Genomic DNA, 22,704 nt, shown 5'->3' with positions numbered 1-22,704 from the left:
AAAGAAGCGATAGCATCAATGTAAGGATAAGGAAAATGAAGTAGGGGAGGAGAAGACGGCGAGATACGAAGGAGGATGAGAGAAGTGGTAACGGAGGCCTAAGACTAGTGAATATAAATCTCTTTGTCTTAAGGTCAAAATTTGGATATTTTCAATTAGTACACGTGGCAACTAATCATAGGTGTCATGCATGAACACAAGGTCAAAAATATCATTTGGGTCATATGGCCACTTGTGTTGCTTTACGGGGAGAGGAGGGATGAGCAGTGCTTGTGCCATAGAGGGTGTAGAGGATCAATTGTGGGGGGAGAGAGCACGTGGGAACAAACTACAACGTCTCAATATGGTGTTTTACATCTTGTATGGCTCAACCAGCTAGTTTCTTTCATAAAAAATAAGATCATTCTCTCTCCTCTTTAAATGGTTTGTCACATCAGCTTTTTGCTTAGATAGACATCAAATTAATGTCTAAGAAACTGGCACATTGGAGCACTTGGAGAGGTCTAACCGTGTGTTTGGTTGGGCGTACGAGCCTAAGCCTGGATGAGATTGTCCAGGATGAGATCTTGTCCTCGCGTTTGATTGATTGAATCGAACCAAATCATATTAGACGGAGTGATACAGATTCTAGGAATATTCCATACAAATGCTAAACGGTCTTGTGCATGAAAATCGGCTGAACGACCCGTACATGTTATGTCATAATTAGTGACTATTAGTGGTTATTAAGGATTTTTAGTTAAACATTAGTTACAATTAGATGCTATTAACCATAACTTATTATTATTATTATAGGTATTTGATGATGATTCTTGATAACTTAAGTTATGATTAACTGGAATTAATAATAATTAATACTCATTAGTATAGTTTATTGATAATAATAAATATTAATGATTATTATTTTTTAAAATAATTAAGTTATATATTAATATAATACATAACTTTTAAACAACTAAACACGTTCTCGTATCATCTCATATATCCAATCAAACGGACTTCCGTATAATCATATATATTTAACAAAATAATCTACTTGTACCACCTCATTCAGGACCATCACATCCTATTTAACTTCGTTCAACCAACCAAATACTATCAAGAGTCTATACGCATTCAAGACGTATGTAAACTTTTAATACCTAGTTTATTGGAAGAGTTATCCATAAATGACATAGATAATTTTAATAGTTAATGATTGACTATATTGTTAGAAACTGTATAAAACAGTTGGCTAGTCATCCGACGTGTGGCCCCACAGTTTGCATGCATTCCGCAGCCTCACAACCGACGGCCTGCAGATGAGGCAAACACCAACCACCCGCCAAGATCGGGCCGGCACGCTGCTGAACCGAACAGAACGCAGAAGAAACAGGGGAGCAAGCAGGGATCCGCGTCTCCCTTCCCCTGCTATTTTTCGCCCCACGTGAGATGGCGGCGGGATGAAATGCCCCGACATGCACACGCCCGGGGGACGGACGCGTCAGGGCTGACCGCTGCTGCTGCTCGGTGTCGTGCCCGGGAGGGGAGGAGCCACCACGCCGTGGCTTCTTCCGCGGCAGTCGTAGGGGAGGCGCCGACGTGACGCGAGCGTGTCTACGCGTTCTTGCGATTTGTGCAAATCTTCCCGTAGCACGTCATGTCGTCCAACTCTTCCACCGCCCCGCCGGCTGCTCCGTCGCCGCCGAAGAGCACCCCTCCTCCTTCAGCCGCTCCGCCGCCGTCGCCGGACTCGTCGTCCCCACCGTCGCCGCCGACAGCTTCGTCCTCCGCTCCGGCACCATCGAACCCCGGTGACTCCTCGCCTCCGCCGGCGCCGGCCAGGTCCCATGGCGCTCCGTCGTCACCGTCCAAGACTCACTCTCCACCAGAGCAATCGTCTAGAAGCTTCCTTGATGGTGGCAAGTCGCCACCGGCTTCCGTGCACCGCGGCGGGCCCACCACGGTGGAAATCGTTTTCGCTGCTGCCGGCGCGGCGGCGCTCCTCGTCATTCTCATCGCCGCTTGCATCTGCTGCTCGAGTAAGACGGCGCCGAGGAGGAGGAAGAGGCCTCACAATCCCATGCGTTTCTACGCAGATTCCTCTGTGTACAAAGGTAAAGCACACTGCTCACAGCATCTCCATTGCCATCGCCATGACGCCATCTACTTGTGTTTCTTGCTTGCTCTTCGATCTTGATGTGCTTCATGAAAGAAGCATCAGAGCTAAGCAGATTGGACTTGCATGCCGTTAAACGTTCCGCAAATGCCGTGGCAACCACAGGCAACAACACGTACTACACGAGCGGGCCGCAGCCGCAATGGCAGAGCGAAACCGGCTCGCCGGCGACGATGAGCACATTCGGTCCGCCGGGGGGTGGCTGGTATGCGCCGCCGCCAAACATGACCTCCGGCGTGTACTCCGGTTCGCACGGGCCGCCGCTACCGCCGCAGTCCCCGCACGAGGCGCTGGGGCTCCGCAAGGGCACCTTCACCTACGATGAGCTGGCGGCGGCCACGGGCAACTTCTCGCCGGCGAACCTGCTCGGGCAGGGCGGGTTCGGGTACGTACACAAGGGAGTGCTTCCCGGCGGCAGGACGGTGGCCGTGAAGCAGCTCAAGTCCGGGAGCGGGCAGGGGGAGCGCGAGTTCCAGGCCGAGGTGGACATCATCAGCCGGGTGCACCACCGCCACCTCGTGTCCCTCGTCGGCTACTGCATCTCCGGCGCTCGGCGCGTGCTCGTCTACGACTTCGTGCCCAACAAAACCCTCGAGTTCCACCTCCACGGTCAGTGGTGACAGCCACTGCAGAACGTTTTGGCTTCATTGCAATAAGCCATGGCTTGACGTGTCGGTGTTGCAGGGAAAGGGCAGCCAGTGATGGAGTGGGCGACGAGGTTGCGCATCGCTCTCGGGTCGGCGAAAGGGCTTGCCTACCTGCACGAAGACTGTGAGCATCCCTAGCTAGTTTCAGCGTCTACCTTGTTAGTAACAACAGCTCCGTTTATGCTGTGATGATGATGATGTCTGAACTCAACTTTTTTCTGTCACGTGATCACCAAGGTCATCCTCGGATCATTCACCGTGACATCAAATCGGCGAACATTCTCCTAGACAACAAATTCGAAGCAATGGTAGACCGATCACACATCACACCGTTGGCAGTTCTGACCCTTTAACGATTCCCTTTCTGCGGCATCTGATTGGTGGTGCCGCTGCTCTGTCCTTCAGGTCGCGGACTTCGGGCTGGCCAAGCTGACGTCCGACAACAACACGCACGTCTCGACCCGTGTCATGGGGACGTTCGGGTACCTGGCGCCGGAGTACGCGTCGAGCGGGAAGCTGACGGAGAAGTCTGACGTGTTCTCCTACGGCGTGATGCTGCTCGAGCTCCTGACGGGGCGGCGGCCCATCGACACCGGCACAGCCCACTCGTTCCTCGAGGACAGCCTCGTCGACTGGGCAAGTCCTTCACCGTGACACACCACACCGTTTGTGCAGTGCCTGAACTCGCACGAACTGATCTGACTGGGGCTTGCTCTACTGTATCCGTCCGCAGGCGAGGCCGGCCCTGTCGCGCGCGCTGGCCGACGGCGACTACGACGGCGTCGCCGACCCGAGGCTGAAGGGCAACTACGACCCGGTGGAGATGGCGCGCGTTGTTGCCAGCGCAGCGGCCTCCGTGCGCCACTCGGCCAAGAAGCGCCCCAAAATGAGCCAGGTACTCGCCGTCGCACGGTCACCGCAAGTTCACAACCGCTTGCCACCACTTCACCAACCGTGCTGCAGATAGCTCACGCGCTGGCAATGGCAACGGTGTTTTGGCTGCAGATCGTGAGGGCGCTGGAGGGGGACATGTCGCTGGAGGACCTGAACGAGGGGGTGCGGCCCGGCCAGAGCATGACGTTCGGCACGTCGGCGGCGGGGGCGGGGTACAAGGCCACGGCTCCCGGAGATTACACGTCCGACATGGAGCGGATCAGGCAGGTGCCCATGGCGACCCCGGAGTGCAGCGGCGCTGTCGCCGAGTTCGGCCGTCCCTCGCCGATCGGCAGCGAGGGCTCCTTCTCGGACGATATGAGCCCGGTGAAGAGGCAGCCGCACCGGGCGTGTCGGTAGCATCAGCAGCAGCAGGTCTGAATTGCTATGCCATGTATGCATTCGTTGCCTGTGATGCTGGACCGCTGCCATCCATGCTCGTCACCCCGTTGTTGATTGCGCATTCAGGTTGCCTTGGCGCCTGCGAGCTGCCTGTAACACGCCGTGGATTCTGTACATATTGACCTTATCCTCACGGAGACGTATGTAGATGAACACATACCCATACGCTTGTTTACTGCCAAACAGAACAGAACACGCAAGAACGTTCCCAACAGAAATGGCGGAAGGCTTTGCACAAAGGTACACGATATGCGAATTGCACGGAGTAGGAAAGAACACAGTTTCGAATGGGGCGGCACTTGCCAGCGGCAACAGGTTGCGAGTTCGATCCTCTGGTGCATTTGTAAAGACATCGAAATCACTGCAGCGACAGCATACACATACTATCCTGCTACAAACAAAAGATATGTCTGGCATTACCACTGCAACTGAATTTACATCAGTTTATTCCACGACTCCCGTGATACAGAGTACCCAAAAACTCGAGAAGCACAGTTCGCCAGTTTCATCATGCTGCCTCAAGTCAATTTGTTTTTTATTTCATGGTATTATCCCTTTTCTTTTCGTCTCCTAGGAGTACATAAAACCTCAAAATTACAGCAATGCCAAACTGGTTGTGACAACTCCCAAAAGGAACAAAGACTTAAGCTCAACTTTGCCAACCAAGACATTAGCATGTCAATCATCTCATGTTACACTTTCGGCAGCACGGTAGCGTCATATGGGGTGGATGGCTTGACCTACAAAAAGAAATAAACCCAAGTGTAAGTGCTTCCAAATTTTCCTTTGGATATGCTGTCAAGAACTTTTAGAATTTTAATATGATCAGAATAGTAAATGATGACATATAGGCAAACTAGCAAAAGGGCGTACAGCGAGATATCGCGCTAGCAAACTTGAAGTACTGTGGTTAAAGCCCACAACAGGCTTCCCTTCCATCCGGGATCCATGCAGCTGTTTCCTCACTTGAGAAGCCAGTGACTGAAACATCAAATTCCAGGAATAACATAATCAAAACCAGGTGTTAAGAAGACCACAACAAAATACAAACACACGAGCAGGGGAAGAAAATTATGTGGCACTTGCCAGATGATGGCTCAAAACAACTGAACCTTTGAATAAAATGAAAACATAGGGGCAAAACACAGAACATCATGCACATACCTTGCCTAGCTCCACTCCCCACTGATCAAATGAGTTAATTCCCCATATAAAACCCTGAACTGCAATCCGGTGCTCATAGATGGCTAAAAGCTGAAAATATAGACATTATTAGTACATTTGAGAAAAAAACAAAAGTGATGCAATAATATGAAATACACCAAAGAATCTTGCAAAGGACAAACAATGGAAAGTTACGTGTACATAGGGACATAATTGCTGATCCTAATCATACACAATCATTTAAGCATACTAGCAGAATGCCCGTGCGATGCCACGGTTAAAACTAAATTCTGTTACTTGCTTTGAAGACCAATAATTTTTTTTTGTTTCAGCTAACATATATTGGTCTACTCCTTACATATCTACATATTCCATTTAAGTCTGAACATTTATTTTGAGAACCCAAAAAAAAATACAACCATACCCCCAGTCCATAATCTTTATCGTTTGATACTGATGAGTCATCGCATGAGGTATTATTCACCTGTAGCAAATTGACTCTACCATTTGGAGACGGATAATTCAGAGTTGCTATTAACCTCACGAACCGTAGCAATGTCACTTCAAGCGTTCAGTTAAGCATGGCTGAAAACAGTACACATTCACTATATAATTTCACACGTGGCATATGTTACATGTAACCGCGCAGAGACACAAGTTACAAATTATTATTATTTTAAATGTTCCCTAAACATGGCCTGAGCATATTCAAATCCCTAGCAATGGAGGGTGTGCACTATTATTTCCTTTTTTTGTAACTGCAATACTACAATATGAACAGCAGATGCTCCTAATTTTTAAGGTCTTTTGGAAGGCAAGAATGCAAAACAAAGGAATGAGAAAAGTAGAGCAAAGACATAGGAATGTAATGCAAAAACAGATGATTTAAAAGGACCGAAAATATTTATAAGAACAGGTGTCTGAAACAAAGGAATGGAAACATATAACCTTTTTGAGAGAAAGGAACGGAAATATATAATTTCCATTTCAACTAACCGACAATGGTCCCAAAATACACGGTCATCACATCTAGGCCTATCAGAGAACCCAAATTCTTCCACCGAGCCACTGGCTGATGGGCCCAATAAACCGAAGGTCTCACCGATCATAAATCCTCTCGGCTTATCCCTTCCCCCCCCCCCCCTGTTGAAGCAAGATACGCTGGACACAGATCGAGATCCAAGCCGATCTAATTTCGCCCCTCCCGGAGTGCATCCACCTATGGAGTGTGCCGTGCCTCAATCTAGTCCATGGCTGCGACGAGCTTCCGACCATGGCGGTGGTGGTACATGGCTTGCAGGAGAGCAAACCTCTCTCCACATGTGGCTTTCCTTGGGCCTCTGCAAAAACTTGAGCTCTGATTGGATTTTTTATTTCCTGTGTTTTGAGAGGAAAGGGACCCTTTCATGTGGAATTGGAAGGTGCATTCCTCCATTCCAAATGGCATTTTTCGAAACTTCCTCCGGAACGCAATTGCTTCGTTTTACTTGTGGTTTTCCTGCGTTCAAAACGACCCCTGAGTGGATTTTTCCGTTCCTGTGAAATCTCGCAAGGCACCATCAGTTGAAAATAGGAATCAGATCGGCCTTTCTTCATTCCAAACGGCAAAATGGGGCCATTCCGCAGGGCGATGGGGCTCTGGGAGGTGATTTTTCGCGCATGCGACAGGATCCAGGAGGCGGCAGCGCAACTCGCATGCTTGGTGGGGGTGAAAGGATGGGGAGCTGGTCCACGAGAGGCGTTGAGTGATGGAGCGAGGCGAGGAAACACACGTTTGGTATGGGCCCATCTGTCAGCATGAGCTGTCTCTGAGCAAGGGAGGTGGGGTGGTGACAGACAACCACCATCACCGCCACTAACTTAGATTTTAAAAGTAGTGAAGAAACTATGCATACTATACGGTTGCACAAAGGCAAATAACAGCTATTGCTGTCACAATTCCACCACATGACCACAATCAAGAAAGAAGATGAGGCAGCATAGTGCATGTGTGTGGCAGGGGAGGGGGCACTGAATATCAGCTGCACACATGCAGTTCCAGCAGAACCATGCATGTCCACCAGCAAAGTACCTCCCAGGTACATGTTCAGCTGAAATGGTTTTTCTTAAGATACTTAATATATTTACTAGAGCAAAATATCACAACAACATTATGTTTTAAAGCAGCATTAGCCCAAATGGTAAGGTGGTGCATTCTTCACACAGAATATAACACCTCATAATACAAGACAAGAATCCTGTTGAAGATTGAACGACTTGAAACTTTAAGATAGTGTTTGGTTAGTTGAACGAAGTTGAATGGGATGTGATCGTCCTGAAAAGGATGGGACTGGATGTGATGGTCCTAGATGAGGTGGTACAAGTAGGTTGTTTAATTAGATGTATGTGATGGTACGGGAATGTATTTAGTTGGTTGTATAGAATGAGACGACTTGGTACAATATTATGTTTGGTTGTCTGGATGGGTTGATCCTGGACGAACTATATAGGATGATAAAAAATACATATAAATATAGCATTACAAAGGAACTCACTTTTTCACCATACAACCTAGAGCTGGAAATAATTTCAGAAATTAATCCATCACATAAAAAGAATATTAGTGCATTTTTTCATATTTTTGGAAATTTATTTGAGTCTCTAACAATTGTTGGAAGTTATAAAAATGACCTTTTTTGAAAAAATTTAGTTTAAATTCTACACATGCTTTTTGGGTGAATCCAATTAAAATGGATTACACATAGATTATGGAACACATATAAAAAGTTCTAGAATTTTTAGTACAATAGAAGACCACTATTTTGATTTTTGGAGCATCAGACGAACATGTACAAAAAAAACAAGTACTGTTCACACGGACGACTCTTCCTGGACGGAATGGTTCGGCCGATTTTCTCGTATCGCCTGGTACGATACAAGCAACCAAACGCCTGGACGATCCCTCGTCTTGGACAATTCCGTCCAGGACGGGGCTCGTACGCCCATCCAAACACGTCCTAAATGAGGTATCAGTATCACTAATGTACTTGGCATACCTGTCCAATCTCATATGCAGATAATGTAGGAAGCAACAAACTTAGTGATGGTCGGTTGCCCTGAAAAGTCTGTTAAAAAGGAGAGGCAAGAATGCCCAATCAGAAAAACTACATCTATATCTGTAAGCACAGTGCATCAGTTTAAGCAATAAGCTAATTATCATCACCTTATGAGGGATAAGATTTTCCGGAACTTTCTCGCTGTGCAATTGTTCAGGGGTCTGAAAAGAAGCAATCAATTTCGGTAAGCAAAACAAAACACTTTGTGAAATGTGCGTACACCCAAAATATATCTAGCCATTCAGTATTTACCTTTCCATAAGCAAGTGCATCAGGCTGAGCAAAGAAATTGGACATCAGTTCATCATGATTACTCACAGTTTCCCCTATAGAAGATGTATAGTGTAAGAGTTTGAAAAGGCATTTGAAGAATCACGATGTCAACAAGAGCATCAAAAGTTATCCCAACAGATGTATCAGGCAATACCTTTCAAGTAAACAGGCTGCTGACTTTTTACTACGCCAATAAAATCGCAAGGGATGACCCTTCCCTGGATGTTGTGGTATGACCATGGTCAGCAAATATACATATTCACAATAAATGCAAAGACAAATCCTCTATTTTCCACAATTTTTATAAGCCTGAACAAATCGGCCATTTGGTTATATCACATTAAAGTAATCAATAATCCTGTACGGACACATGTACAATGCGAAGCTTGTAACATTAAACAATTACGAAAAACACAAAACAGACAGGAAGATTACAGAATAAATCAATCATATGATAATCAGGAAAGCAAGGGCACAGTTGAATGCCATCAATATCTAATAGAATGGTTGATTTCAACAATTCCGAGCTTATGAAGTAAAAATTCCCTATGGCATATTCTCAAACATGATATAAGTACTGAGTGTGTCAGCCACATCATAATATATATCAAGCGGTACAAATTACAAGTGCTACAACTTGGCAACATTGCCACAGGTATGGAAATAATATTATTACCTGATGGATTAATTGATAGAAGCTGTGTTGCCCATTAGTTCCAGGTTCACCAAAATCAATTTCACCAGTCTCAAAGGGAAGTTGAACACCATCAATGGAAACACCCTTTCCATTACTCTCCATGCTAAGCTTTATAACATAATAATCATATGTCATGATTAAAAATAACCAAAAGAGAATGTCCAGAAGGTAATTGCTAAAAAACATAGTAGAGTACCTGTTGTATATGTGGTGCGAATTTCTCAAGTGCTTGGGAATATGGCAATATTGCCTATAACACACATCCATTAGACAAAAAACTAAGTACTCAGAGTGTATAATAATAACTAATTCATAACCGGAAACAGGACAGAATGGAATAGAATTGCTTACTCTAGCCGGATAACCAAGAAATGAAACATTCCACACACTCAGCAAACCAAGGAGTACCTGCCCACAAATGATAGAACCTGTTACAACTTACCAGTGTGGTTAACATACTAATCACCATAAGAAAGCCACTTACAGGTATATTTTTCTCAAATGAAGATGAGTAGAAGTGGTTGTCGATGCTGGAAGCACCCTCCAAAAATCTTCAAAAGTTAAAAAAGAAATGTTAAGAGTATTTTGGCGATTTTTTATCTTACTCTGAAAATGATCTTTTCTGGCTTCCAGCATTATCATTAATATTGCGACATAAAACATAGTTATCGGACTTTGAGGTATTTGATGATTAATTTAGGTTCTGTTTGGAGGTACTTGACTTATCCTAAAAACAACCAAAGCCAACCTAAAGACATGTGAGAGGGGCTTGAGGTTCAAATTTAAGGATTAACCCTCCCAAACTTGACACCTTTCAGATGGTTTGACTGGGGGTTACTTGTCATAACCACAAGATGAAATCCCACATCATGTATTGATTTCAGATCCTACATTAATTCCCACATCACAATGTTTATTCATTTTGCCGCACAAAAAGGGATCAGCTGTTCATCTACCATCATGAATGCTACAGAGAGAGCAAGTTCTTTTTGAAAGCACATTTCTAAACTATATAAATTCTCATATATGCTTATCGCAAATTTCTAACTTGTCTTTTTTCAACTTGCAAGGTTTAGTCAATAGTGGTAGACATAGACCATAGATGTGTTTTAACTTGAACCTCATTTCAGTGCTTCTTCTAGTTTTGTTTTTGAGGATGCCATTAATATTTAAACAACAATACTGCTCTTTTTAACATGTATGTCTTGTGTTCTTACCTGACACAGCATTAAAGGATTCCAATTTAAGTTAATGGGGACCACAATAGCATTTAACCAAGTACATCAAGGTTAGGCCTGGCAACGGGACCGGTGCAGCAAAAATGCACCCGACCCGAAACCCGGATAAAAAAAACCTAACCCGAGCCCGAAACACCTAACGGGTGAAAAATCACCCACGGCCCCGAACCCGGCAAAGACCCGAAACCCGATAGGGACCCTGCGGGTGGGAGCTGGGAGCTGAGCCCAGGTGAGCGGCGGCCTGGGGCGAGCGGCAACGCACCGCCAAAACAAGCGGGCAGCAGCGCGGCGTTGAGGCTAGGGTTAGGGTTAGGTGGGGTGGGCTGGGGCACTGGTCAGTGGGCTAGGCTGGGTGCATGGGCCGCCAGTTGTGCACCCCTTTTTAGGCGCCCGACCTGCGACCCTCGCCAAGGCAAATTTTGCACCCACCCCACCCCCGTCATGTCTAAAACCCGCAGGGGCCCAATCCGCCTCGACCCATTGCTAGGCCTAATCAAGGTTGTGAGTTTGTGACACATTTGCCCCAAGCAACAACACACCAACACTAGGAGCACTAGCATCCAATAAATTCTTGCAAAAAAGTGTCTTATATGTTTAGAGCCATGATCTGTCATCAAATTTGGTATGCATGTGTTCTAAACACAAAAAGGGCAGAAGAACAAAAGCTCATTCAGTAATCAGTAGTCGTGAACTTGAACCTATGTTATTAAGTTCAAATCATACTGTGTTGTATTGGCTATTTAGGAAAAATAAATCATGTTATTCACTTAAGGATGTAAAAAACTAAATATAAGTTCAGAAAACATACTTCTGAACAATTGGAAAGCCATACTGAAGAGATAATGGAAGAACACCAACGGCACTGCAAACTGCACAATTGAACTACAGTTATGGCATGTAACACAAGCTATACTGGTAATTTTCATAAAGAAAACCATTCTCACCACTGTAGCGGCCGCCAACCCAGTCCCAGAATGCAAAAGCATTGTTTGGGTCGATTCCAAACTCCTCCACAAGCTTTGTAAACAGAAAGGTACAGTTGGAAATTGATCACATCAGAATCAAAATCTTTGAGGAATAATGTGAAATTTGGAATGTGCTACTGGATTAGACAAACATGATAAATAAGAAATAGTACATACATCTCAATTCCAAATTTAAATATGATGAATCTTGAAAAAGAATAAGTTCAGTAAAATTTGAGTGGAAAAATAGAAGATTCCGAAGTACCTTAAGATTAGTACTGACGGCAATCATATGTTTCGCAACAGCTTGCGGCCTGAATCAATGAATTTTCTATAACTCAATCACAATAAGGAGATATAACGGTGAAAAAAGATCTTCATGCTAGTACTAACCCAAGAGAAGAGATGATCCACTCCTTAAGAGTTCGAGCATTTAGCATTGTTTCAGCTGTCGTGAAGGTCTTCGATACAACCACCACTGTACAGTTGTTAGATGAGAACAATAAAAAACTTCAGCAGACATACAAAGAACCTATGTTGAAAGTGAGGTACTAGAGGCATGGGGATTACCAAGAGTAGTTTTAGGATCCAAATCTTTGATGCTTCGTGCAACGTCAACTGGATCAACATTTGCAAGACTACATGATAATCAAAATTGAACATAAATTACTAGATGAATAGCATATAGATTGCATGCATATTAGAATGGTACAAAACATAGACACTAAATCATAAACACAGTTAAACCACATTAAGTTCCATGTAAATGGAAGATTTCAACATGGATGAAAGGAGCTCTCACAGGAGATGTTAATGAAATCTGAAAGTAATACTCAGTAATCAGCCTGTTAACAATTTAACATAAACACAATATGCTTATGTGAAGACTTATATATCTCTGCAAGTGTGGTGCAACAGGCACAGACAAGCTAACCTCTCAACTTTCATCAAATTAATGCCCAATAAGACAGATATTATAAATATTCACCTAGACCATGCACCAAATGCACACAACACGATACATAATCATGCTTCAAACACACACTTACAATCTCAGTTGTCGGCCTTTCGCACATTCTGCTGCTTCTAGATCTGAAAATGAGCAATATTTTCTGGGCATGTCAGTTGAAAATGCATAAAAGTTTCTAGAGAACCTGGGAGTGAAGAGCTTAATAGTTTACCAGTCTGGAGAGCAGTATGCACGAATAGAGGCCCAAGAAAGCTGCCGCCTATTCCAACTGACACAACATTTGTCAATGCCTTTCCAGTTGCCCCAACCTGCAGTACAAGCAGTTGCACAGTGATCAGTCTTGAAGTTTCTGTCAAATATAATGAGTCCCATAATTGTCTGAAAGTTTACCCATGATCCACTTCTAAAAGTTTCTGAAAACTGCTTGATTTTATCTTTAACACTCCAAACCTCGGGGACCACATTCACCCCATCACTATTTATGACCGCATCTCTTGGAGCCCTTAGAGCTACATGAAGCACTGACCTGTTCTCTGTGCTATTTATCTGACAGAATCAATCAACTTAAGTTAGGAATTTATCCAAGTAATTTAACTGGACAAATAAAAATGTTACGAACGTTAGTCCAAAATTATGCATCGGAATAAAATGGCAAGTTTTATAAAGTAATTACATGCAAGCCAAAAAATTAATAAAAAGTACCCAATGTTCCATGGCAAGCGCACTTTACATAGAACTATATACTGAACAAACATTTTCTATGGAATAGTTGAATAACAGTTTCAGATCATCAGACAAACCTTGTCACCTTTAAACATCTTCCCAATCTTCTCCTTGAGCTTTGCAGCCTATAACAAACCAAACAGATCCCAAATTACCACACAAGCGCAATCCCCACCTCTAAATACTGCCAAAAAGTATCGAACAGGCGTCACCTCAGCCAATTTGAGCAGCTTCTCCACGGTTTCCCCAGTCGCCCGCTGCCTTGAGTAATCCAGAAATATCCCTTCGAACTCCCTGCGAACCAACAATCGGTCAGCTCAGCAGCACACACGAAGAGCACAACAAACTTCGCAGGCACAGGCTGGGAGTCCCTACGCCGTCATTGCCTTGCAGCGGTCGTCATCGGCCATCAGGTTCCGCAGGTGCGTCTTCTGAATCGCGCCGACGTGCGCCTGCTCCCACCACGCGTGAAAGCAGAAGCCAACAGTGAGACTACCAGCCTAACCAGAACATAAAACTCGCAGAAATGTGAGCGAGATGGCAGTGTTGCCACGAGCTCACGCACCTGGAGGGCCTTCCACTGCTCGGTGTTGCAGATGAGCGCCGACGACGCCATGGCTACCACAGCGGCAAAAAACACCAAACCAAATCAGCAACCACGAAACCAATAAAACGATCAGCAAGATCGCAAACGATTGCCTCCCAAACCAGAATCCGACGAAACCGAAGAGCCAGGCACCGGATCGAGCCTTGCGAGCGACGGGCTGCGGATCGAGGCGACCCGGCTGGGATACCAAAAGAAAACCGCAAACAAAACGAGGAGAGGACTGGGAGATCGAAGGGGGGTTTGGGGGCGGGATTAATACCCACCGGGGAAGGGGCAATCGCTGGACGAGGAAGCGGATCTGCTCTTCGCCTCCTGCGATTTTCTCCGGATTTTGTATTGCTTCGTCGGTCTCCGTGGGCTGGAGCTGTGGAGCAGACGAGATGGTGATGGTGGTGGTACACGTACGCTCCCGGCCCTTTGAATTGGATACTCTGTTGATATGGTTGATGCGAACGCCCACGGGCTGCCAAAACCGCGGACCGCAGTCCTGCAAGGGCGGCCGAAACGACCGCCGAGCCCGGGCAGCCTCGAGCTGCCTGATTTCGTGTAGCTCGGCTATAGCTTGCCCTTGGCCAGTTGGCCATGGCCCTCCAAAATCGCTTTATACGTGTTTCCCCTATGTTAAAAGGGGAAAAAATGTCTACATGATCACAGGATCAAAAGTTAAAGTTATATACTTTCTTTATAAAAAATATTAGGTAAGAAATGTTATATCATGTGGCTCATGACACGGTTAAATTTAATGTATATAAAATGTGTAACATATTTAAATATCGTATAGTAGTTTAGGTTTAGAAAACCAAACTCATACTATTTTCAACGAGCTCGACCCCTTGTTCCACCGTCAAACATAACTAATGATAAATTTTTTTACTAAGTGTGATTGTGACCTTAACAAATTATAGAAGATAAATGGTGTGGTTGCTATGGGTTACATCATCTTTTTTAATCGAACAATTGGATCTTCCCTCTTGTTTCTTGTACGGCATCCGTTGCGCCTTCTTGAGTAGCTTAATTATTTTTCGATACAACTGTATGTATGTTTCTACCTTTATACCGATGTGCGGGTCTGACTTCGACCACTTATGTAGCCTACTTGAAAGTTTTAAGAGGTGTTACCGGTGACATTGATATGTGCACATGAAAATGTAGTAATAACAACATCACCGGTTTTGTTTCCAATAATTAGAGGCATTTATTTATCTTATCGTCTCATTCCAATAAAGTGCAAAACAAAAAGCTACGTCTTGGTTGATTCTCCGAGTAAAAATACAAGAGCATTTACAATGTAGTGTTTAGAGGAGATGTTTATAGAAAAAATGATTTTTTTTCATAACTACAATAGCATATGTGCTTAGACGTAGGGCAATATACTTATTTAAGCACTGCTGCTTATATTAGTGCTAATAAGATAGTTAAACATATTCCAATTGTTGTCATGGTCTTTGCCTAGTTTGCCTCCATGGTTCTCTTTTCAGATGATCAAAATGTAAAACTCATTGTGCATGTAAAGAAAATTTAGTAGTCCTGTAGGAGATGCATAAGGCTCACAGCCTTTCCTAGATGGCTAAAATCCTGGACTTTGATCTACGCTGGTTAATGATGATGCGTGTTTTTTGGGGGTCGTGTATTGCTGGAGAATGTTCTATGAGTTTTAGTTGTGCACTATTAACACAGACGGTTGCGGGGAGGTATAAATGCTGATTTTGGCAACATGTCTGAAGATGACTGGAGATGGCATATGTATGATACAGTCAAAGGAAGTGACTGGCTGGGTAAGTTGCTATAGAAAGACATTTTTCAAGGCACTCATGAGTCATTATGATGTTTTAAGAACTTGGATCTGTGTAGATTACTTTCATTTGATTTTGGAAGCACACATCATTTTCTCATGTCATATCTAAATGTATTATCCACTTTGGTATGCTCTTTTCTTTGACCCCTTTGGCATATTATTATTCTTCATCTAGGTGACCAAGATTCTATTCAGTATATGTGCAGAGAGGCACCGAAAGCTGTTATAGAGCTTGAGAACTACGGCTTACCGTTTTCCAGAACTGAAGATGGAAAAATATATCAACGCGCTTTTGGTGGCCAAAGCTTGGTTTCGGAAAAGGTTTTTTTTTTTTTCATTATTAGCTTGAGACCTGAAGTATGCAGTTGCCACGCCTTTCTTATTCTTGTTCCTTTTTTTTCTATATGTAATCTTCAGGTGGGCAGGCCTATCGATGCGCATGTGCAGCTGATAGAACAGGGCATGCTATGCTACACACACTTTATGGCCAAGCAATGAAGCACAACATTCAATTTTTTGTTGAATATTTTGCGTTGGACCTTATCATGACAATGAGGGTATATAATTCTAATATCTTTTTTATTGCTATGTTTTTTGGTTTGTTGTGTTCTGGTACCATGGAAGACCCAAGATGTGTGGCTAAACAGAAAGAAGGGTTTTGAAATGCGATGCATTGCTCTCCTTTTTACAACTATATTTGCCTTATGTTCATGTGGTGGCAACCTGACATTGGCTTTATACAGGAAACCTGGTACTGATGTTTTTTTTTTCTGTTTTCAAAGCTGCCATTAGTGCCATAATAGTTTTGCTTTCTGCTAAACGTGCAGCCGAATTCATCATTTAATCATTTCTTCCCTTTTTTGTTTAATTTTTTGTGGTTGTTCAGTTCTACAGCTTTCACATTGTTAATTAATTAATCTTCAAGTGGCTCTAACTTCTAAGCTGGTTTCTTTGATTGGTTTTAACTTACTATAACTTGTAGCTTTATGTTGTTGGAAACAATTGGTTAACGATCCCTTTTTAATATCTACGGTTGGGATTATCATCTCATTGGTTTTCTTTTGTGGGTTTGCTGCTTCTTGTGGTAGTCATTGCTTCGTTCACTGCATGGTTACAGCTCTGTTAATTAATGCAGACTCATTTTTCAGGCACCTGCCAAGGGGTAATTACAGTAAACATGGAGGATGGTACTCTTCATCGTTTCCGTTCTACAAATACAATTCTAGCCACAGGAGTAATAACGTCTTTTTGTTAAGTACTGATTGTTTGTTTTCGATTTACTAAATATTTATAGCCATGTCTTTGTTTTTATCTAAACAGGGTTATGGTAGAGCCTACTTCTCAGCTACTTCAGCCCACACATGTACTGGCGATGGTAATGCTATGGTTGCACGTGCTGGATTACCCCTTCAGGTTAGTCTTCTGGCCTAAATCTGATTTTTTTTTTAATTACTTACAGTATACTCTGACTAACATGTCTGTTGACTTGGACTGCAGGATCTTGAGTTTGTGCAGTTCCATCCTACGGGCATTTACGGTGTGGGATGCCTGATAACAGAAGGTTTTGCTATACTGCAACTTGGGTTTTCTTTTGGACACATAAATTACGTGCTTACAAACTCTTGTTTGTGCATGATTTATGTCTTCAGTTGGATCCTGAAATTCCTATCCCATCATTTGTTTCTCAGGTTCCAGGGGTGAAGGTGGTATTCTTAGGAACAGTGAAGGTGAGAGGTTTATGGAACGATATGCTCCAACTGCTAGAGATCTTGCATCTCGTGATGTTGTTTCAAGATCGGTGACGATGGAAATTAGGGAGGGCCGTGGCGTAGGTGTGTGTGTGTGTTCTCATTTTATGCTATATAAACAAGACCATGAACATTCTTATCATTTCATGTAAATGGAGTATTACAAAGGAGTTCACTTTTTCATCATATAACCTAGGGTCGTTACAAATTTGAATTTCTATTTGACAGTACAGTAGCACTTTCATTTGGGGAGAGCAGCAGCCATGTCAATCTCTTGCACCAGAAGCTTTCGGTTGGGTCGAGTGGGAGGATTGACTTGGAAGAGTCACACATCCATGACATGACCTGGCTGCACTTGCATCCGCAGTTCACCCCTTCACAAGCAAAGCAGAAACAGAGACATGGAATTTGCATTTGGATTCTCTCTAGGATCGGTTGTAGCTTTTGTTTAGGTGACGATCTCTTTTGACCATGGTGTGGATTTGTAGAAAACGTAAAGCACCTTACTGTGACATTGTGGTGGCAAGTGTAGGTCATGACATTTGTTTTTTTTTTCTTGAATGAATTTAATATTTTTCCAAAAAGTTACCAAGAGAAGATACGTTAAATGCAGACCAACTTGTACTTAGCAAGCATTCCCAGTACTGCAAAAGGCTTGTTTTTTTTTTGGGGGGGGGGGGAGGGGGGTTTGTCTAGCAGCATGATCAAATGCAGTTATACCAGTTTCAGTACCAACTACCAAGGGCCTACAAGGATCACTTAAAAATAATATTCTCCAAATTCTTCATGCACGGCTCTGGATTACCACTGGTATATATTATTGTTACAAAACAACAAAAAAGAATTGAGTTATGAACTCCAGGTCTATAAGCAGGACTAACTTGCATATAAAAAGATCTAGGAAAAAAAATAACACAAGATCTATTCTGAAGACAAACCTAACAGGTGATCACACTACAGGTGCATCCACAAGAGATGCATTGCGCAAAATCTGGAAAAGCTAAAAAAAACATGACACAAATAACTGGGTCACCTAATCGAGTTCTATGTACAAAATGACACCGGAAATGCAAGTCTTTATAGACTTGTGTACACATAGCTTATTTCAGTCGTTCATTTATCCCACTTAATATTCATTCATCCGTTAATTCTTCCCACCTACTTCATGATTTTTTTATCTACTTCAGCACGAATCTCAATATAAATGAATGATAAATCATGTGTACTCAAGGACTAGTGAAAATTTCACTTATGACATGTGACTTCCAACATTTTTTAGGTGTAACATCTCCATCACACCACACAACAACTGTCGGTCACTTAAGTTCATCAACACATTTAATTCCGGACACCAGAATCCAGAGAGAACCATTTGATGCTCACAGTAACAGCAAATGACTCCACTCTTATTTTGACTCGACTCGTATTTACATTGCAGGGGGCAAAAATGATTGGCATTGCAATCAAGAAAGCATCAGATACAAGAGTGACTGCATAAAGGGAAGAACAAAAAGCCGCACTCATCTATGACTAGCATGGACAGGGAAGGTGGACAGTTAGCTTCCTACAAGAGCAAGGTAAATACACATCTACATTCAGGGGGTCATTTGGCCATCAGGGCAGTCGCCGCCTGAAGTTCCTGCTGGTGCTTTGGTATGTACGGACCAGAAGGCCGACACCCAATCCAATACCTACACAAACGCCAAGGCCGATGCCAACTCCAACACGGACACCGGCATTAAACCATGAAAGCTCACCATCCTCACCCTCTAGAATGTCCTGCCTTGAGTACAAACTGTTGTAGTCAACATCCACATCCGTCTCAGCTTTGGAATCCTGGAATTTTGATACCTGAAAAGAGTAACAGGAAAGAAAAGGATACTATCACTTATCTGTGCCATAAATCTGATCCTCATGCTATGCATAGGATATATAAGATCAATCGGTTTGAAGAATTCGTCACATGAACTGGCCTAGAAATAAGGAAAGCATAAATTAAGGTACTGTGCTATATCCATGATATACTGAATGTTTTCTTCATGCTGCACAGAAGTGGTAACAATCTTCACTGGAGATTAGTGTCCTGAGTGTTATATCCATATTCAGTGGAGAATTTCTATTGAGCAATCAAGTTCCCATCATAAACATAGCAGTTAAGCTGGTGATTCTAGTAATGAAACAACTTCTCAGAAGAGCTAACGATCTTCCTTCACACCTTCTATCCCTATGCAATTACAGTGAAACTCACTAGTCGAGCTGCAGTAGACAACGGTAGCATCTCTGCAAACATGCAGATGAGATTCCATTGTTAATGATCCAAACTGATAAGTTGTCCAACATTGAGCATTGGGTGTTCTCATTGGAGATAGGACACCAATACACCGTGTCTTATGTTACAACACAAATCAGCTACCTAAGCTCCTATTCTTAACAAGCATACATATCTATGAGTGTGCCAGGGACATGTGCACATTGGAATATTCGGCCGCTTCTACAGTCCATTTTATCAGATGGGTATTTACACCAGGAATAAGATGTATATGAATCTGCCCGATGAAAAATTGATGGAAAGACCTACTTGTCCATATGGGCTCCTCAACAAGAGCTCTCAATGCGAGATAGGTATTGAACTTATGTAATGCCTGTAATCAGGTTTATTACTATCTCCTAGTAATCCTTGTAAAATGGTAACCATGCAGCAAGACAGCAACAACATTCAGATTTACTTTCTAGGAGCAAATGCACGCTACCACCAATCAACTATGACACCAATATCAGGTAAACTTTCTTTCAGCTTCTATAAATGAGAATAAGTTTGAAATAGTTTTCATATGAAAGCTATGTATAAACTGGGTTGTGTGGGCATCAACATGAAAAATGATGCAAATACGTTGATATGTCATTAGATTTAAATAATAGCATCTTAACAACACAAATATACATAGGAAAAATAGGAATTCTATGCTTTTTAAATTGAAATTTCATTGTTCGTATTTGCAGGAATGATTCTTTTTGTCTGCACGTAGGTTGAGCATGGTCAAATTGCCTAGACCAGCAAGAAATTAACACCAAACTAGTTACATTTCGTTGCTGCTTCTTATGAACATTCCACAGTTGTCTCATAACTGTAGTTGGATAAAAACAATTGAGGATGGTCACTATACATCTGGTTAGTACCTTCAAAGAGTCTTTGGCTGAATCTTCTTTCTGTTGTTCAGTTGCTTCATTCTCAGGGATGGAATCGAGCTTTAGTTTCATTTCAGACTTCCTCCGTGATATAAGCTGGATTGTCTTTGTTAATATAATAGGTGTGCCAGAGAAAGTGCCAGCAACATAAACCTCAATCACAGGATGTACATATTCTGAGCCTGTGGACAGCTTTCCCTTCAAGAAGCCATTACATGATGTTGATTGACACTTCATATTCCATTTCTTGTTGCTGTTCTTCGATTCCCCAAGTACTCCATTGGCATTGCATAAATCTAGGTCTCCTGTGAGCAATAGATTGTTCTTATCAAACACCTGGAACCTCACACTCCCTGTCACCCTTATATTATCTGTGCTGATAAATGTAGCTTCTTCGGTCTTTTTGTCGACCCTGTCCCTTCTGAGGGACGAAGAGATGAATTCAGTATGCATGCTGCTCCGCTGGCCATTCACCTCAATAACCGTATCTGGTGACAATGGGATATGGTTCAGCGTGAGATGCCCTGGTGCAGACTCATCCACCACGCAGTTGCTCACCCTAACATAAAACACCTTCAAGTCAAGCCAAGGTGAAGACTTAGGCGCATAAAGCGGGTGCATGATGATCTTCCTGGCAGCCTCAAAAGCCACCCCATCACCCATCTTTTGGTACCAAATCAACACAAATCCTTATCGCATTGAAACGGATGTCAATATGCAGACTCTTATTGCAGCCTCTAGGAAAGTTCAAATTCCACAATCTGAAAATGGATCAGTACAGAACGTTTAGTACAAGGGATATCAACAAAAGAGTGTTTTGTGGATTCTCGCGACAGAATCTCAAAGCATGCTATCTTGGTCACAAATTTATCTACCCAGCCATCCCACATGCTAATTTGCGGTGGATTTCTTCCGAAAGCCCAATTGATCACAAATACAACAGTCAATTCCAATATTTCATATATATAACAATTGGAACTTCAATACTAATAACTACGAGTAAACAGAACACAAGAATCATCAAACTGACTGCTCCAATCAAATCATCAGAAGACTGGTCGCTAGCACGCACATATAAACCAGACAAAGAAAAAAATCATTTCTTTCAGCAAGGAGCACAATAAAGAATTTCGTGGCAGTCGAAACAAACATCAAATCGAATCCCAAAAGGGGCGAACTTGACGTGGGGCATGGGGATTCACTTGAACCTCCAAAAAAAATTTAGAAAACAACCCATCCAAGCAAGCTAGGGGTTCCTTACCGCAACGAAGAAATCAATCCAAGCCCGGACGGATCGGCACATCCAGTGCAAGTAGCGGGGCGAGGAGGAGGAGGCAGGCAACGGCTGCGAGAGAAGAATTCGAGGCTACGTGCTCCGATGGCAGGAGGCCTGGAGATGGCGGCGCGGTCAGGCGGAAAGGGCTGGCTCGTTCGACGATGGCAGAAGCCGGGATGAAGCAGGCGCACGCGGAGCCGCGGAGGAGGGGAAGAACAAGGTCAGGAGCAATCGGTGATGGGAACAGATTTAATCAAAATTATTAATTTTTTCGGTCACTTTATTTCCGTTAAAAGTTTCATCTCTTTATTCTGTATGATAATTAAACCCTATAAAAAATTTTATTCGTCTAAAAAACCTGTAAATGTTTTTCTATCCAAAAAATAGTAGCCAGATACAGAACGGGGGTGAATAGCGTCTGCACAAAACTTGAGCTCACATATACCAGCTAAGTGTCTATACATTAAAAAAAAATATAAATAATAGGCATGATAATATTAAGTGTAAACTCAGATATAAAGATGTTGACACGTTACAAAGCACAGTTAATGAATAAGGCCCTGTTGGTTCAGCTTCTGCTAGTTTTTGCTAATCAAAAGTAGAAAGCTAAACTAAACAGTTTGATTCTTAAAATAGTTTTTAAGAGGCAAAAATTGTTATTATTATAGAAGCCAGAAACAAATCTAGAAAAGATTTTATAGCTTGCGAAGGATAATATTATGAGAGATATTACATATATTATACAATTCATCTACATTAAAAACCAGTTCAAAAGCAAATTTTAAACAATAACTTTTAAAAACAGTTTTTGAAAAAGTTTCAGCCCC

The 22,704-nt window shown here is 42.9% G+C and overlaps 4 protein-coding genes across 13 annotated transcripts; 2 read left to right on the top strand and 2 right to left on the bottom strand.

Moving 5' to 3' along the window:
• The first annotated feature begins 1,347 nt into the window (after positions 1-1,347).
• LOC133913439 (proline-rich receptor-like protein kinase PERK4) lies at positions 1,348-4,305 on the top strand. Its single transcript, XM_062356597.1, has 7 exons — positions 1,348-2,096; positions 2,264-2,767; positions 2,843-2,929; positions 3,043-3,113; positions 3,211-3,441; positions 3,539-3,700; positions 3,811-4,305. Exons 1-7 carry the CDS (start codon positions 1,640-1,642, stop codon positions 4,096-4,098), a joined length of 1,800 nt encoding a protein of 599 aa, XP_062212581.1. The 5' UTR covers positions 1,348-1,639; the 3' UTR covers positions 4,099-4,305.
• Positions 4,306-4,532: 227 nt separating this feature from the next.
• LOC133913440 (glucose-6-phosphate isomerase, cytosolic) lies at positions 4,533-14,385 on the bottom strand. Of its 4 annotated transcripts, none has more exons than XM_062356599.1 (24): positions 14,137-14,368; positions 13,831-13,905; positions 13,641-13,717; positions 13,478-13,559; positions 13,343-13,390; positions 12,933-13,088; positions 12,754-12,850; positions 12,622-12,664; positions 12,143-12,210; positions 11,966-12,050; positions 11,838-11,886; positions 11,552-11,624; positions 11,416-11,476; positions 9,854-9,920; positions 9,721-9,777; positions 9,566-9,619; positions 9,349-9,477; positions 8,827-8,890; positions 8,652-8,725; positions 8,507-8,560; positions 8,340-8,408; positions 5,305-5,394; positions 5,014-5,121; positions 4,533-4,880 (listed from the first exon to the last, which is right to left on the bottom strand). In XM_062356599.1, the coding sequence occupies exons 2-24, from the start codon at positions 13,879-13,881 to the stop codon at positions 4,833-4,835; spliced, it is 1,704 nt and encodes a 567-aa protein (XP_062212583.1). In that variant the 5' UTR covers positions 13,882-13,905; positions 14,137-14,368; the 3' UTR covers positions 4,533-4,832. The 4 variants fall into 4 exon arrangements, with proteins under 4 accessions (XP_062212583.1, XP_062212582.1, XP_062212584.1 ...); XM_062356598.1 differs by having other exon boundaries at positions 13,831-13,883; positions 14,136-14,366; XM_062356600.1 differs by lacking the exon at positions 14,137-14,368 and adding an exon at positions 13,974-14,127 and having other exon boundaries at positions 13,831-13,883.
• Positions 14,386-15,300: 915 nt separating this feature from the next.
• LOC133913437 (succinate dehydrogenase [ubiquinone] flavoprotein subunit, mitochondrial-like) lies at positions 15,301-18,027 on the top strand. 7 transcript variants are annotated; one of them, XM_062356591.1, is made up of 8 exons: positions 15,301-15,647; positions 15,863-15,988; positions 16,085-16,224; positions 16,816-16,901; positions 16,988-17,080; positions 17,165-17,228; positions 17,356-17,499; positions 17,649-18,027. In XM_062356591.1, the coding sequence occupies exons 4-8, from the start codon at positions 16,845-16,847 to the stop codon at positions 17,882-17,884; spliced, it is 594 nt and encodes a 197-aa protein (XP_062212575.1). In that variant the 5' UTR covers positions 15,301-15,647; positions 15,863-15,988; positions 16,085-16,224; positions 16,816-16,844; the 3' UTR covers positions 17,885-18,027. The 7 variants fall into 7 exon arrangements, with proteins under 7 accessions (XP_062212575.1, XP_062212576.1, XP_062212577.1 ...); XM_062356592.1 differs by having other exon boundaries at positions 15,843-15,988; positions 16,093-16,224; XM_062356593.1 differs by having other exon boundaries at positions 15,843-15,988; positions 16,816-16,854.
• A 735-nt stretch (positions 18,028-18,762) lies between these two features.
• Positions 18,763-22,151, bottom strand: LOC133913436 (uncharacterized protein At1g01500-like). Its single transcript, XM_062356588.1, has 3 exons — positions 21,863-22,151; positions 20,593-21,362; positions 18,763-19,266 (listed from the first exon to the last, which is right to left on the bottom strand). Exons 2-3 carry the CDS (start codon positions 21,262-21,264, stop codon positions 19,030-19,032), a joined length of 909 nt encoding a protein of 302 aa, XP_062212572.1. The 5' UTR covers positions 21,265-21,362; positions 21,863-22,151; the 3' UTR covers positions 18,763-19,029.
• Positions 22,152-22,704: the final 553 nt, after the last annotated feature.

Source organism: Phragmites australis, chromosome 3 (genome assembly GCF_958298935.1).
Source record: "Phragmites australis chromosome 3, lpPhrAust1.1, whole genome shotgun sequence".
Classification (NCBI taxonomy): domain Eukaryota; kingdom Viridiplantae; phylum Streptophyta; class Magnoliopsida; order Poales; family Poaceae; genus Phragmites; species Phragmites australis.
This window is presented reverse-complemented; position numbering and strand designations above follow the sequence as displayed.

Coding starts and splice junctions, on each gene's coding strand:
- LOC133913440 (XM_062356599.1), bottom strand. CDS start 13,881: ATGGCGTCGTCGGCGCTCATCTGCAACACCGAGCAGTGGAAGGCCCTC. Junction 13,089..13,342: donor AGATGTTTAAAGGTGACAAG/GTTTGTCTGATG, acceptor TGATTCTGTCAG/ATAAATAGCACAGAGAACAG. Junction 12,851..12,932: donor CTTTTAGAAGTGGATCATGG/GTAAACTTTCAG, acceptor CTTGTACTGCAG/GTTGGGGCAACTGGAAAGGC.
- LOC133913437 (XM_062356589.1), top strand. CDS start 16,797: ATGCAGACTCATTTTTCAGGCACCTGCCAAGGGGTAATTACAGTAAAC. Junction 17,229..17,355: donor GGGATGCCTGATAACAGAAG/GTTTTGCTATAC, acceptor TTTGTTTCTCAG/GTTCCAGGGGTGAAGGTGGT. Junction 17,500..17,648: donor TAGGGAGGGCCGTGGCGTAG/GTGTGTGTGTGT, acceptor TTGACAGTACAG/TAGCACTTTCATTTGGGGAG.
- LOC133913436 (XM_062356588.1), bottom strand. CDS start 21,264: ATGGGTGATGGGGTGGCTTTTGAGGCTGCCAGGAAGATCATCATGCAC. Junction 19,267..20,592: donor CAGCCAAAGACTCTTTGAAG/GTACTAACCAGA, acceptor TACTCTTTTCAG/GTATCAAAATTCCAGGATTC.
- LOC133913439 (XM_062356597.1), top strand. CDS start 1,640: ATGTCGTCCAACTCTTCCACCGCCCCGCCGGCTGCTCCGTCGCCGCCG. Junction 2,097..2,263: donor AGATTCCTCTGTGTACAAAG/GTAAAGCACACT, acceptor TGGCAACCACAG/GCAACAACACGTACTACACG. Junction 2,768..2,842: donor CCTCGAGTTCCACCTCCACG/GTCAGTGGTGAC, acceptor TCGGTGTTGCAG/GGAAAGGGCAGCCAGTGATG.